This window comes from Coturnix japonica, chromosome 2, assembly GCF_001577835.2.
Source record: "Coturnix japonica isolate 7356 chromosome 2, Coturnix japonica 2.1, whole genome shotgun sequence".
NCBI lineage: Eukaryota > Metazoa > Chordata > Aves > Galliformes > Phasianidae > Coturnix > Coturnix japonica.
The window spans coordinates 104,896,396-104,911,647 of record NC_029517.1 but is presented as its reverse complement, the minus strand read 5'-3'; the positions used below and the strand labels follow the sequence as shown (position 1 = coordinate 104,911,647).

Below are 15,252 nucleotides of genomic sequence, written 5' to 3'. Positions count from 1 at the left end.
GGAAAGATTTAAAGGATCAGTGCTTTTCAACAAGAACAACAAAAATAGAAGGAGATATCTAGCCAGCTTTGAGTTGCACATTGTCACTCACTGTCTTCCAAAATGATGGCTATACATTTTACATTCTCAGACCTACTTACATCTGCTCATCATTGTGTCATAATGAAGAATTTTAAAACAGCATACCTTACATTTTAAGGACACATGTGAAAAATGATGCCCAAAGACACAAGCTGAAGTATGAATAACCCAATTACTGCTAACTGTATTATTGGATCCTTTTTGTTGATTGTTTGTTTTGGACCTCACAGCATAATGCTAACACTTATGGCTGAAAATGAATATCATTCAAATTCAGATTCATATGTAAAGGGAAATTTGGGTAACCGGGAAAAAAAGCTGAAACATGCATACAGTTTTACCTTCATGATTTTTCTCATGGGTTATTCAGGATTTGTTCCATTAAAAAGATCCTGGAATGCTCACATCTTTATGGACTCTTCACTAAACTAAGAAATGTTAACAACCTCCCTCACACTATCTATCAACAGCAGCTGAGAACTGCAAACTGTGTCAATATTGAGCCAAAAAAAGTGCCTGAAATGATGGTTGTTAGATACTTCTCTTTGGCCTCTGGGAGGACAAATGCACTGGTTGCAAAGGCTTAAAGCTGATACTTATCATAGCATGCCCACAAATAAAGCAGGCCTGAGATAATGGGGACAGCTAAATAAATACCAGCTTACATAATCAGGATGCTCTTTCCAGCCGAAGTTATAGGTTAAATAAGTTATACATATGATCACAATAGTAAAGCAATTTTTACATTATGCAGAACATAAACATGAAAGAAGTTATGAATCTAACTTTAATGCTCTGCATTAAAAAATATAGAAATTACTGAGTAAATATTCTTACAAGAAAAAAAAAGGCAGTAAAATAGAGAAAATATATTTTTTAAGAGTCATAAAAAAAATGAATTCTGAGTTCTAATAATTACATTACATGAATCAGCTTAATGAATTAACTTTCTGGCTCAAACAAGGTAACTTCAGCATATAATCAAACTAGTTTATTTCCAGAGATTGCCATTGGCTCCCTGAATATCTCCTATCACAGACCATTTAGGCAGTGTGCTCTCACCCACCTATGCAGGACACTAACTGCTATATCCACACGCTGACATTTGGGTTAAGTTTACAAACAAAAGAGGAGAGGAGCTTGTCTTACAAGAAACCTGAGAATATTCTTACAGCATATTTAAATAATTATTTGATGTGGTTTAACTTGTCAGTCAGCTCAGCATCACAGGGCCACTCACTCATAGCCACACACCCTAGCAGGATGGGGAAGAGAATCAGAAAGAAAAAAATAAAAAAGGTAGAACTCTTAGGTTGAGGTAAAAATATTTAATAATACAGAAGAGAGATAATAGTAAATATATATATGTGTGTGTGTGTGTGTGTGTGTGTGTGTGTGTGTATTTACAAAAAAAAGATGTGTGCAACACAACTGCTCATCACCTGCTAGCAGACATCCAGCCAGGACCCAAGCAGTGGCTGCTCCCCTACCAATTCCTTCCAGTTTTATAGCTTCCACATTAAACTATAGGATATGGAACACTCTTTTGGTCAGCTGCCCTTGTTCTGTTGCCTCCCAGCTACTTTGGCCCTGCCAGCAAGGGGGCTGACGTCACTAGGAGGAGCTGAAACACCCTTGTCTGCATGCAGTACTGCTCAGCAGCTAAAACATTGCTGCATTACCAACACTGTTTTTTCTCCTAAAGCCAAAACACATCATGATATCAGACACTATGCAGAAAATCAACTCTGTTCCTGCTGAAATCAGGATACTATTACTGTGCTGACTGAGAACTTACAGTTGGTAGTAAAGGTAATTTTTAAGGAAACATATCTGAATTGTACCTTTAACTGTAGTTCTGTTCATCTTTTCTCACCAGAGGTTTCTACCATCAAAACTGCAACAGCTTAGGCAAGCACAAAAAGTACTTCACTTCTCAAAGCTGAGACCTCAGTGATTTGAGAAGACACACTCAGGTTTGGATTGCCAAGCTATTTTTAATAACAGTCAAAGCATAATTAATCTCATTTTCTAAAGTGTTTTTTTTAATTATTATTTAGAAAACAATGCCTGCAAATCCCTCACGTATGTTTTTGTTTGTTCGACACAGCAAAGTAACTTCCCAACACTGACAGTGATTGTTCAATTAAAGCTTCCTGATGATTTGATTGCTGATAATTTAATGTTAGACTAAATCTGCCTGGTTATGAGTGAAGGCCTTTCTCTTGCATATTAGGGGTTCACTAGCTACAGAAGAGCTGCCTGTGGGAACACAATGTGCTCACATGGACTACACTGCAGTCTTGAGACTTCTCATTGCTCTGAATGGCCACACTGAATAGGAGAAAAGGGAAAAGGAATTTTTTTTTTATTTTTACTTTTTTTAATGTGTGACACCAATTAATGAGATTTATAGCACTGTCAGAAACGAAGGCAGTACAAAGACGAACAGGAAGCAGAAGGGCCACAGTGAGCTGTAAAAACTCCTAAACCGCATGAAAGCTGTAAGAACCAAAGGAGTTTGCAATTTTTGTGCAGATAAATAAGGCAGATAAAGGAAGAGGAAACACAAACAGAGAATACTACCTGTGACCAATGCAGAAGGACAACAAAGGCACTAGTAAGAAGAGAAGCCAAATAATGGATCACCATCTCCATATAACTATTGTATATGTTTATGAGAAGAGTCAGGAAAAGAACTTTTTTTTTTTTTCTTCTGCATTTAAGTAAATGTTTAAGAAAATGTTCAAGTAAATGTTTAAGTAAATGTTAAGTGGATCTTCATTTTGGACAACTTCATTCTACTCATCATTTCTCTAATATCATAGAAAAACATATAAGAAAATAAATTCTCCTATTTACCTTTGTTCCTTCTCCACCCTTGCTGTCTTCTTGTTTCAGGCATTCTTGCTTCACAGGGTAAGAAATCTAGATTAAATCTGATGCTCTATCAACTTAGTTCTCTCTTTGTGCATCTTCTCTCACTCCATATTGGTAAGTCTCCAATTCAGTCTTTGTCTCCAGATAGCTTCACTGTCTTACACTTTTTAGACTACAGGCATTATTATTTACAGGCACTGTAATGAACTAGTTCTGAAATATTATGTTTTCCCTGGGGACTCTAAATCAATCAGAAGTACATGTCTTAAAAAGCCACTGAGCAAACTGCAGCCTGCATTCTCTCCATGGTTAGTCCTGAGTGGAGTACATCCTCAGAGAGGATGAATAAGATGAATAAGCAGCCAAGGATGAAGACAAAGAGGACCTGCAGTAGCTGGCTTTTAGATCAGCCTCCGAACCTGGTGCTCCAGGTGCTAAGCAACTCCAATAAAACAAGCTTTAAGGGAAGATTTAATTAAGAAGACTCCAAAACAACTGAAAGTCCTAAACTGTCATGATTCTGGCCCAAGAAAACAGCTTGTCCAAAACCAACAAAAGAGCCTGATAAGCTTATTGTTCCAGCTACTAGAGAAATCTGGTGCATGAATAGAGTGATTTTACTCATTAAAAATTGCAGGGAGCTAGCAAAAAGAGGACAGAGAAAAATCCTTTGTTTAAGTAAGTGCAGAAGAAGATAGCAATTTCCACTCTCTACATGGACAAAAATTTTGCAAGAGGTGACTGATACAAAATAGTCTTCTACTTATGGATGAACAAGTTCACGAGTTCTTCATTTTGTACAAGCATTTCCTATAAGTGAAACACGTTTTTCTCACTGCTATTTGAACTGCTATTTGAAGTTAAGCTCAACAAGTTCACGAGTTCTTCATTTTGTACAACCATTTCCTATAAGTGAAACACATTTTCTCACACTGCTATTTGAAGTTAAGCTCAAATCTGAAGTGTTTCGCTGGAAAAAGCTACATTTAATGCAAATACAATGCTTTCATTGTATATGAATGGTGAAAGAAAAGTGCCCATAATCACAGAAGAGCAAATCAAGGGAGGCATCCTAACTCCAGCCTAACAACCTTGACTGAACGTTTTAGATGGAACTAAAAATAGATATACTGTGAAACAGAGTAGCCAGAAGAGAAACTAACACAGCATGAGATACCACAACTGACATAAAATTTAAGCCCGTCAAAAACATGCCCATTGCAAGTTTTAAGACAATATTACCCTTCATACTGAGAGTAGATATGGATGTTTGGGTGGTCTTGTAAAGACATAGATGTCAATTTCAACTGATCATGCCCTTTCCTACATCTCAGAATTAATTTTTCATAGAATCATAGAATCCTTAGAGTTGAAAGTGACTTCTGAAGGCCATCCAGTCCAACTCTCCAGCACTGAACAGGAACACCTACAGCTAGAACAGGTTGTATACAGCCCCATCCAGCCTGACCTTGAAGGTCTTCAGATATGGATTACCAACCACATCTCTAGGCAACCTTACCACCCTCACTTGAGAAGACTTTTTCCTTATATTCAACCTAAATCTCCCCTCTCTATGTTTGAAACTGTTTCCCCTTGCCCTATCGCCACAGACACTGCTAAAGAATCTGTCCTCTTCCTTCTTATACAGCCTTCCTTTAGATACTGAAAGACTGCTATCAGGTCTCCTCGTAGCCTTCTGTTCTCTGGGCTGAACAGCCCCAGTTCTCTCAGCCTGTCCTCATAGGAGAGGTGTTCCATCCCTTGCATCATTTTTGTTACCCTCTGTGAACGTGCTCAAACAAGTCTGTGTCTCTCCTGTACTGAGGACTTGGGTTAGATTGGGAGATTTGGGTTAGGTTTGGGCACCATCAATAGGTTTAGCATTTGGGTTAGACTTTGTTTAAGCAGTAGAGATAGGGTTAGGCTAACCTTAGGGGTTAGGCGATGAGTTGGGGTTGTTTGAGTTAGGATTAGGCACCATCAACAGACTTAGGGTTATGTTCTTCTTAGTGTTAGGGTTTGAGTTAGATTTAGGCTCCCTTCAGGGTTAGGACTATGCTTACGGTTATGTTTAGAGTTAGGCCACTCATAGGTCTCATAGACTCCCCTTAGGGTTAGGCACCATCAACAGAGTTCAGGGTTTGGGTTACAGGTAGGTTCTGTGTTAGACTCCCCTTAGTCTTAGACCCTCCTTAGGGTTAGGATAATTATTTGGTTAGGATTAAGGTTAGCATTAGGCACTTTCAATAGGCTTAGGGGTTATGGATAGGCTCCCGTTAGTTTATTGTTAGGCTTCCCTTGGGGTCAGGCTCCTCCTAGGGTTATGGATTGGTTTTTTTGGGAAAGAAGCATTTTTTGCATAACAGTAAGATGTTATGACTCCAAAGAGGTGCCATGGAGATCTGATATATATGATAAATCCATGCTTGTAGAACAGAAGACCTGAGTTTTTAGGTAGCATAAGGAGATGTATTGATACAAACCAGTTATGTGGTTTGAATGATAAGACAGAGAGGAGAGGTCATCCCAGCACACCATAACAGTTAAAAAGAAAACAAACAGTAGAAGAATAGAGAGGGCATAATGAAGGGGGTAGAACACCCACTGGGGGAATTAGAAGCATCAGATAGGCTGTGAATCCTGAAGTACACAAACAGTGAGGAAATGGGCAAGAGAATTCACTCTAAGAAGTAGGAAATACAAACCGTTGCATCTCTCCAATCCAACACATCTTTTCTCAAGTTGTTTGCTATTAGAAAAGCATGAAATAAATTGTGATTCATAGCAAATTCTACTAAAGCATAGACTGCTGAATGTGAGCATTTCTCACAGGGTTACAGTTATGGTTAGGTTTTGGGTTCTGTTTAGGGCTATAGGATTGGATTAGGGTCCCCTCAAGGTTAGAGTTTGGGTTGGGCACTATCAGTAGAATTGTGTGCCCTGGTGGCGCAAGTGGTAAGAATGCCACGTTGCAACACCGGAGGCCCTGGGTTTGAATCCACCCCTGTGGCGCAAGTGGTAGAAGTGCCGCTCTGCTACACAGAGGCTCGAATCCCAGGGGGTTGGACTCGATGATCTCTAAGGTCCCTTCCAACCCGCACGAGACTATGATACTATGAGACAATGAATTAGGGTTAGGCTTTCCTTGGGGTTAGTGTTAGGCACCACCAACAGGGTTAGAATCCTCTTAGAGTTCAGCATCATCAGTAGGATTAGGGTTGGATTCCCCTTTGGGTTAGGCTTGTTAGGGTTGAGCATCTTCAACAGGGTTTGGGTAAGGGTTTTGTTTTCATCAAGTGTGCGCTGCTTGTCATAACCTTCAGAAATGTCTGAAACAGTACACAGCCTTCACTGAGAAGCCAATATTTTCCCACAATTCTATTTGAAAATGGTCTTGCTTCCAGATCCATTTTAATTGTTTCTCATGGTTTCACATACAGGAGTGTCACGTATTTGTAAAGATATCTCCTTCTCATATTTCACAGCTAGAAAACTAAGAAAGCATGCATCTGTACAATGGGAAGAATAGAGAATACAGCAGATAACATCTTAATGTCTGTAATATTCGAATACGAATAAGGAGTTTGGGTAGTCTTTATAGTTTATCTCTGGACTCAAGATGATATCTACTGCCCCTCTCTAGTATACTTAAAGGGGAAAAAAAAGCACCAGAGAAATCACAATAACAAGCTATCAGTCTCCACCTTTTTTTAAATTTAATTAAAAAAAATAACAAACAAACAACCTTCTCCCTTTTTGTCTCTGTAAAACCTGCCAAACCAAAAGGAAACTGAAGGTGCACAGAGGATATTTCATGGAATTGCAGGTTACAGGAGATCATGTTGGAACGTGACAACAAGACAAAACTCCAAAATACCAAGGAGAGGAGATAATGAGTAATAAAGAAGCACATTTGGCCACTGGAGGACTGAACATTCAGTGAAAAGATGTGGATATTTAAAGGACAGAAAACAGAATGGAAACAGTGGGAAGAAGAGATGAAGACGGAAAAGAGTGTTAATTAGACTTCCAAATTAGAGGCCAGCTGTAGAAGAAAATGCTCTTTAATATTATGTTTCTAACTCAATTTTTAAAATTTTTCAGTTTACAGTAACACTTTTAAAAGAAGCACTGATAGTTATCATTCTATGTGCATCTAATTAGTCAGTGTCAAAATAAATTAGCTAAGAAATCCATTTGCTCCATAACAGTGAAGAGGCAAGGTGCATCACACATTCTTACTAAGGAATTCAGTCTAGGATTCTACCAGAGAATCATAGAATGGCCTGGGTTGTATGCTTCCAGGTATATATATATATACAAGACCATTAGCCTGGTCTTGTATGCTTCCAGGGATGCAACCAAACCTTTCAGAATTGTATTTAGTCCCTCCCAGAAGCTTCAAAAACAGAAGGCTGATACTGTGTCAACTCTAGGTCCAGAAAGAACCTACCACGATTGGAAAAAGAGATCAGGAACTAAAATGTAAACATTTGGGGGGAAAAATGAGTTAAAGCTGTTGAAGTTTTTGTTATATTATTCATTTAATATTTGACATTTACATTTGTAATTTGCACCAAAAGATTGGATTAATCAATCAAATGAAACAAAAAATTTGAAGAGCTTACCTCAGGTTTAATTAATACTATGCACTAAATATAATCCAAAACTTGAGATGGATTTTATATGGCAAAAAAAAAAAAGCAAAGAAAAAAAAGAGCAACAGTAATAGGCTTATTTTGGTTCAGACTGATTCTTTACTAGAAAGTGTCAGACAAAAATCCAAACCAGCCATTGTTCCAGTGCATGTCCTAGATTCCAATGCATGTCCTAGAGCAAAGACACCATTTTATTTTAAAAAGGAACATCCACCAGCTCCAGAGCTTGGCACTGAGTTGTCAAAATCTGCTGGCCCTTGATCGTAACCTTCTCAACTGACAGCAGTTCCTCAGACTCACAGCTATTTATTTTTATTGTAATACAGTTATGCTTTCTGCTCCATCTCAAGAAACAATGTAATTGTCATTTTAAGAGTCTAAAAACATTAAACGTTAATATAACAAAATGAAGCTATTATACATCTCTCAGTTTATAATGTCATATTTCAGATATGGTACTTCACATTTGTTTATTACTATTAGACAAATAATTTAATTTTAATTCCTACTTTTTTATGTTTCTTGTGTCAGAAAGAGCTTACTAAAAGCCATTAAGAAAACTCAAATTTCTCCTTTAGTAACGTTTTTGTCACAGTGAAAACAAGCTTTATGTGACTATTGTGCATGTTTGTGACAACATAAATGTATAGTCATAACTCTAACCACTCTCACCACCTCATTCCAGTGTTTTTTAAATCCTCTGCCTAATTTCAAGCAAATTCCCAAGGGAGTAAATGGCACAAAAACCCACATTCCTTCAAATAGTATGAAATTAGCTGGTCAGGTAACAGGACCAGAATATGCAAGTCCCTTTAACTGAGGAAAGAACTCTTTTCTTAAACCCCATTCCAAGCAGAGAAGAATTTTGAATGTTTCATCCAAAGGCAGATTTCTGACAGCTCTTGCACTTCAGAGGTTACAAAATCCAAGCAAAAAGCTTAAAGCCATCATTCATTAAATTGTTAGTTAATGGGAAGGAGTCTGCCTATCATTTTCATTGGGGTTTTTCACTTGTTTTCCCTTAAAGACAACTTTACCAAGACACCTATCTGCATGCATCGTTAATAGTCAGAAAAGCAAAGGACACCTCCACATTATTTTTTCTACTTGACTTTCATTCCTCCATCTTTTTCTTCAGTACACACCAAGGCTACTACAAAGTCCTGCTGTAGTAAGGGACAAAAAAGTAAGATTAAAACAACTAAGACCCCTCACCTCAACTGTGTGTAATACTGTGGCATTTCCAGATCACTGCTGGCTTCCCTTCAAAAACTGCTAAACTGGCTCCTCTGAAACAATGATGAGATAAGGGTTAGAACTTCAAATTAGAATCAGATAGAACTTCAAATTATGTTCATGATGTTGAGATACTGAAAAACCTGGGTCTTCCAAAGGCTCCATCTAGCTGCCTGAAACTAAATGCTTCCCTGAATAAATCACTTCATCTAGAATACAGACTGTTCTGTGCTAGGGAAAGAATCTAACCAATTAAACAGAATATCAAAATGAAATAAAAGATGATTTGAGCAAGCCCAAAAGACAGTGCACATTAAAAATAACTTGGTACTGTGAGCAATCTTAAACTGTCTGTCTACATTTGTGTATTTAAGAACTGAGGGCAAGCACTGCTGCAGAATATGGTCCAAACTCCAAAATTCATTCCCAGCTTTGACTAATTCAGTCACAAGGCATGCTATAAATACTACTGTTCACCAAACAGGTGCATTAGGATGCAGTCTTTACATTGTTTAAACCAATAATTAAAGATCTGAGCCCACAGTACTTGCAGGAAAATTCTTAGGTGAGCTTATTTGAGAAGAGTTAGTTTGGTTTTCTATAACTCAAAGATATTACAGTCTCCTGACTAGCATAACAACAGTGTACCTGCTTGATTCTTCCTTGCTGCAGTTCAATAAACAAGAAAATTCTAAAAGTATGAATCCAGCTCTCTCTCTCTTGAAGATTTAATGCAATCTGTTCTTTAATAGAGCTGATCCAGCTTTCAAATTCATAGCAACTAACCATCAATTAGTTGGTGCTGGGTTAACTGGATGCTGAAGAGATGCAGTTGCATAGAAGTCTAAATACACAAATACTCACAGGCATCAGGGTTATTCATTGAGATTATTAGCATGAGGAAAAAAAAAAGAAAAAAAAAAGAAAGAAAAAAGAAAAAAAAACGTTGGATCGGATGCTTGAAATGCAAAGTGGGTCAATACTTCACTCAGATAGAAATGAGTGGGTGCTGATTCTGAATACTCTGTCCCAGCCAATTTTAGGCACGCACCTCCTGTTCACATTTTAGAAAGATGGGAAAAAACAACAGCGAAGCTTCATCACAGTAATAATTCAGATGTAGAATTTCTACATTACAAGATTTAAATGCAAAAAAAAAGCCAAACAACACCTCAAAAAACCCGAGGTAGTGCTATGCTAAGTGTTGCCACAAAAATCCCAGAAGAGGCGTTTCTAAAGGGCATTCCTCAAATCTAAGCTAGGTGTCTAATCACCGTATTCACAGAATCACAGAATCGTAGGGGTTGGAAGGGACCTCTAGAGATCACTGAGTCCAACCCCCCTACCCAAGCAGGTTCCCTACACCATGTCGCACAGGCAGGCGTCCAAGCAGGTCTTGAATATCTCCAGATATTCAATATTCTCAGGTGCTCTTAGAGAAAGATGTCTAAACTTCCAGGTTAAAAGAAAAAAAATAAAAAATTTAAAAAAAAAAAAGCACAACAAAACCCGAAAGACTAAAAAGACAAAAAAAACCCAACATCCAAGACCAAATCCAAAACACACACACACAAGAAAAACCACCACAGGATAAGCCAGCTCATGGCAGTCAACAGAATGCAGGGAATTAGCTTAAGACCTTACTGTCAGTACTAACAGCACACGCATGGTCTAGGTCAGTTAGAACTTCCCCTATAGGTTCACAGGGAATTTTATCTGCACCTGTGGCAGGAAATGGCAGCTAAGTAGTAATTTTGAATTAATTAGAGGAACTACATTCTATGAGGAGATGGGATTGAACTATCCAAGTCATTTTGACACAGTCTCAGATGCACACGCTCATTCCCACTCATGTTCCTTCCTACCTTTAAGCCATAAATAAGAATCTAACTAGTAGAAATGCTTGGAGTCAGAAGTGAACGTGTGTTACCATTCATAGCCAATAGGATTGAACTTGTACTATTTGGTATCAGGTACTGTTAGTCTGCACGAGATCAATGCCTGCTGAGTCAGCCCAAGTTTGGTAACTTCTTCCCCAGGATCACAATCACAGCACAGATGAGGCTGGCAGGGATCTCTGGGTCCATTTGGCCCAAGCAGAGACACCCAGATCTGGAGGCCCAGGAACACCATCCAGGTGGCTTTTGAAGGAGAAGACTCCACAGCCCCTCTGGGCAGCCTGTACCAGTGCTGTCACCTGTCAGGTTACTCCTACCTTTCTAAGGAAGCCCTGTGCTCTTCTTGCATCATGTCAGTACTTGGTCTTCAACGATTCCCTTTCATGCCATTCAGAAAGACAATTTAAGTATCAAATCATACAACAATTCAGTGAAGAAATAAAACTCTGCTCATCCACACAACACAGCATTGGTGGAAAAAAGATGAAGTCCAAAAGAGCACGTGTTCTTAGGCAGATACCACTGATTAATGCAGTACAAAAAGCCACAACAATGGTAACAGAAGGCTACTACTACAGGCAAAGGAGAGAGGATACACTATTGGAAGAGCTGCAAACTACTGGAGAACAACTGAGTAGCAGCTAATGGCATTTACCACTAGTGACTGTAACACAGGGGAATTATACTTCATTAGCAGAACACCACCCAGTCCCTCAGCCACCAGCTAACTGCATAACCATGCAAGATGTATGATGGTAAGTTCTTCTGATTCCAGAGCATTTATTTATGCAAGCATTAAATATGATCTGTTTATGCATCACCATTCCTGCATTCACTTCAAAAAGCTTCCAAGTTCTCTCTTCATATTTTTCTTGCCTGTGATTGCCCTCAATTACCCAATGCTGTTTTATATGTTCCCTGAAATGCTGGCTTGCGAAGCATGTAGAGAGCAATTACAGTCACTACCTACTCAGCAAATAACACGGCAGAAAACTGAATCCAAGTCTACTCTGATCCAACTTGGGATGTGGAAATAAATACTCTGCAAAAAAAAAAGATGGCTGTCATCTATAACAACCGGTGATTAATTAGCATCAAAGCCAAAAGTGGTGGAAGAAAATGCTGGCTGTTTCTGAATGAAAGATGAAACACAGGTCTCACTCAATGTACCAGAACTTTTGCGGATATGAAAAAGTGATGTGTTAGGGAATATAACTGACAGTGAGCAGTGCAATGCATATATAATAGAAATACTAGTATATGTTAATGTAAGCTTCAACCCATGCATCAGTTTTGATCCTATCAACTTCAGAAACAGTATTTCCCTTAGTAAGAGTTACAACATCAAGCGCATCTTGTTGAGAATACCAAGTACATCAAAGTGATAAATACACATAGCTGTTAATTGACATTAGGAAGCAGAAGAGACAAGAATTCTGATGCTTTTCCTCCTAGCATTACAGACCAAAATAACTTTCAACAGCTGCATGAACGCTTCAGCTTTATTTCTTCAATCCACTCCCTACTACTGAGGTCTAAGTGGATTCTGCACCTAAAAAATAAATCTCTTCCTGGTATCAAGGAGCACAGTAACAACCTGTGGACAGCCTGCAAGGTTTAAGGGACATGAAGAGCCTTCCAAAGACTCTTGCCACAATGAGAACCTTACAGCACAGTGCCTAGTGAAATACTAAGCAATATATGAACTGCTATAAAAAGCACAACTTCTTTATTTTTTTCCTCTGCCTTTGGTAACTAAAGCATCCTACTGTTGTAACAATAGAAACGAGCAACTTACACTACTGTGAAACTAGGTTACAGCACAGAAGAGCAACGTCAAGTAACTAGCTTGAATTTTAATGTGTAGAACTACATTAACTGATGAAAATATAGAAGAAAATTACAGTTATCAAAGGCCCAACTTCCCAGCAGCCCCAAGGCACTCAACTCCCATCAAAATATGCACAAGTCCGGAACCTACAAAGCAAGTGCCTCAATTGGAACAGTCCTTTATTCAGAATTTGGGTAGCAAAAAATGGTTCGGTTTCTGTGAATTCACAAACTAGAAAACTCACAAACAGTTCTCTGGGATCCACTTAGAGTTTGATCAAACTGGAATTTATTTAGTGCACACAGCCAACACTTCTGAGAGCAAACCAACACAATCTGTCCTAACAGCCTCAGTTCGTGAAGAAAACTAGACCCTCTGTCATGCAGATCGGCAAATGCCACCATGGACTGGAGACAGAGCATCCTCCCCACTATTTTCTCTGTGCTGATAAACCAGCATAGAAGAGATTTCACATGTAGTAGGTTTGACCAAGTGCAAGCCAAATACTAAGAAGGTAGACTTGCATCTTGGGATAATACTGCTGGAGTGTAACATATGTGCATTTAGATGTAAAAGCTGCACGAGAAACAAGATGATAAATGGTAACGGTCGTGATTGCTCTGGTACCCTTTAAAATCCTCAGCACCCATAGCTCACGCACAGAAATAGTACAACACACACATTTACAGAACCAAGTGAGCGTATCTTCTTAACGCTAAGAAGAATAACGTTCCCGACTGTGGGACTGCGAACGAAAACGTCGGTAACACCATTGCCACAGACTTTTCGCAGGACAGATGCACTCCCGAGAGCGGAGGGCGGGTTTCCTGGGGAGGAGGCGACCAGGTCTCCCTTCTCGCCAGGTCTCCCTCCCTCCCACCCTCGAGGGGGGTCAGCACCGCTGCTCTCGGGGCGGCCACCCCCGCAGCTCTGGGCTGTCACCGTACAGACACGAAGGCGAGGGGCTGCACTGGGCCCGGGATGCGGAGGAGACACACGTGCGAGGCGGGCAGCGGGTGCCCGGCGCCCCGATCCCTCTCGGCCGGACACACGACTCACGGACAACGGCCCCCAGAGGAGCCGCCCCCGGCGCGGAGGAGCGCTCCTTACCTCGAAGAGAGGACCGATCTTATTCTTCTCCAGGTAGGCTTGGATCCTGGTTTGCTGGTGAGACGCCATGAAGCGCTCCGGAGGTGGGAGCTGGAGCTCCTCTTCCCCGGCGGCAGCTGCTCCCGGCTACTCCCCCGCCTCCCAAGGGCTGCCACGGCAGGAGCGGGGGACGGTGCTGCGAAGGGGCGGCGGCAGCCCGAAGTGCTCGGGACGGAGCGAACTCGGGGAGCGGGGGCAGGCAGCCGGCTGCCGAGCTGCGGCGGGCTCCGTCCCCTCAGGGAGCGGCGGGCAGGCGCTGCCTAAAGCACAGCATTGTGCGGGAGGGAAAGAGCTGCAAAGGCGGCCCCGAGTCTGCCGTGCTCCGCGCTGTGCGTGTGTGTGTGTGAGCGCCTGACAGCGCCTTGGTTACGGGAGCAGCCGCGGCTCCGAGCTGCCTCCCTCTCCACAGCGCCGCGCCCCGAGCAGCCGGCCGGGCTCTCCTGCCAGCGCCCGGCTCCGCGCTGAAAGGAGGGAGCGGGGGAAGGGGAGGAGAGCGGGAGGGAGGCGGCTCTTTGCTCGCTCTCGTTCCGCCAGTCAGCCCTGTAAGTCAGCCCCGAGGCGAAAAGTTGGCAGGTCGGGTGCTGGCTCCTGCGGCTGCCCGGCTGCCCTGAGGGGAAGTTCCACAGGCGGGGTGTCCAGCGGTACCAGAGGAGCTGATAGCGGAGCTGGTCGAGTATGAGTACGGTAGTCAGCACTTTTCCTTCTTATTTTTCAATGATCCTCAGATCTTAAAGCGCTACCTTTCTCACAGTACCGATGTCATTCCCAATTAGCTGTTCGGAGGATCTTAATAAAACGGCTGAAGTGCCCAAACGGACAGATGCTCCCTGGTTGCGAGTTGTGTCAGTTCCCTCTGGTAGCCAAAGGGCTCTGATTCAAAACCCAGCAGAGTAAATGAGAAACGTCCAGCTAGCTTCAGGGCACAGCGAATCAATGGCTACACAAGTATGTATTCCTTCTCTACTTCAAGTAATTAGCTCCCCCGCCTTTCCTGGAGCACGGTCATAAACAGCTTTCTTTTTCCCCTTCTTTATAGAAAAGAACAAAAATAATACACTTCTCAGGATTTGACACTTGTGTTCTTCCTGCAATAACTGATTCCACTGTACCAGCACCCACCTGTCATAAAAAAAAAGAAAAAAAAAGTAGGAAAGGTGTATCTTGTATTTTCACGCTATTTCTTTTAAAAGCTTGAAACAGCTGTGAGGAGAGCTCACGTCTCAGCACATCTGCTGAATCAGATCACGCTGTGCTCTGTGAATGCTCAAGTACAGCCTCCCCAGATCGAGAGCTGCGAAAGAAGGATGACTTCAGTCTGGAGTCAAAGGAACATGAGTTCTGCTCTCACAGTCACTGGCTGTTGTTTGACTTCAAAGCCCTTTTAACTGACCTTAAACTTCTTCCTCTACCTAAGACAAGGTCAGGTGCGTGTGTGATAAAGATAGCTTGCTGCATACTCTAACACAAGCAATGGCTTGTGGAATCCTTTAAGAGTTTCTCTGGAACATGCTCAGTTTCA

At 41.1% G+C, this 15,252-nt stretch overlaps 1 protein-coding gene across 3 annotated transcripts in view; it reads right to left on the bottom strand.

Annotated features, from left to right (window-relative positions):
* Window positions 1-14,829, bottom strand: part of C2H8orf34 (chromosome 2 C8orf34 homolog) — a 143,507-nt gene extending 128,678 nt beyond the window's left edge. The window contains exon 1 of one of the 3 annotated variants that reach the window (XR_004306247.1): window positions 13,695-14,829. Coding sequence is in view for 2 of the 3 variants with exons in the window: in XM_015855746.2 (XP_015711232.1) it covers window positions 13,695-13,763 (69 nt within the window). In the remaining variant the exon portion in view is untranslated. The remainder of the gene's footprint in view (window positions 1-13,694) is intronic. The other 2 variants (XM_015855746.2, XM_015855747.2) reach the window with 2 other exon arrangements.
* Window positions 14,830-15,252: the final 423 nt, after the last annotated feature.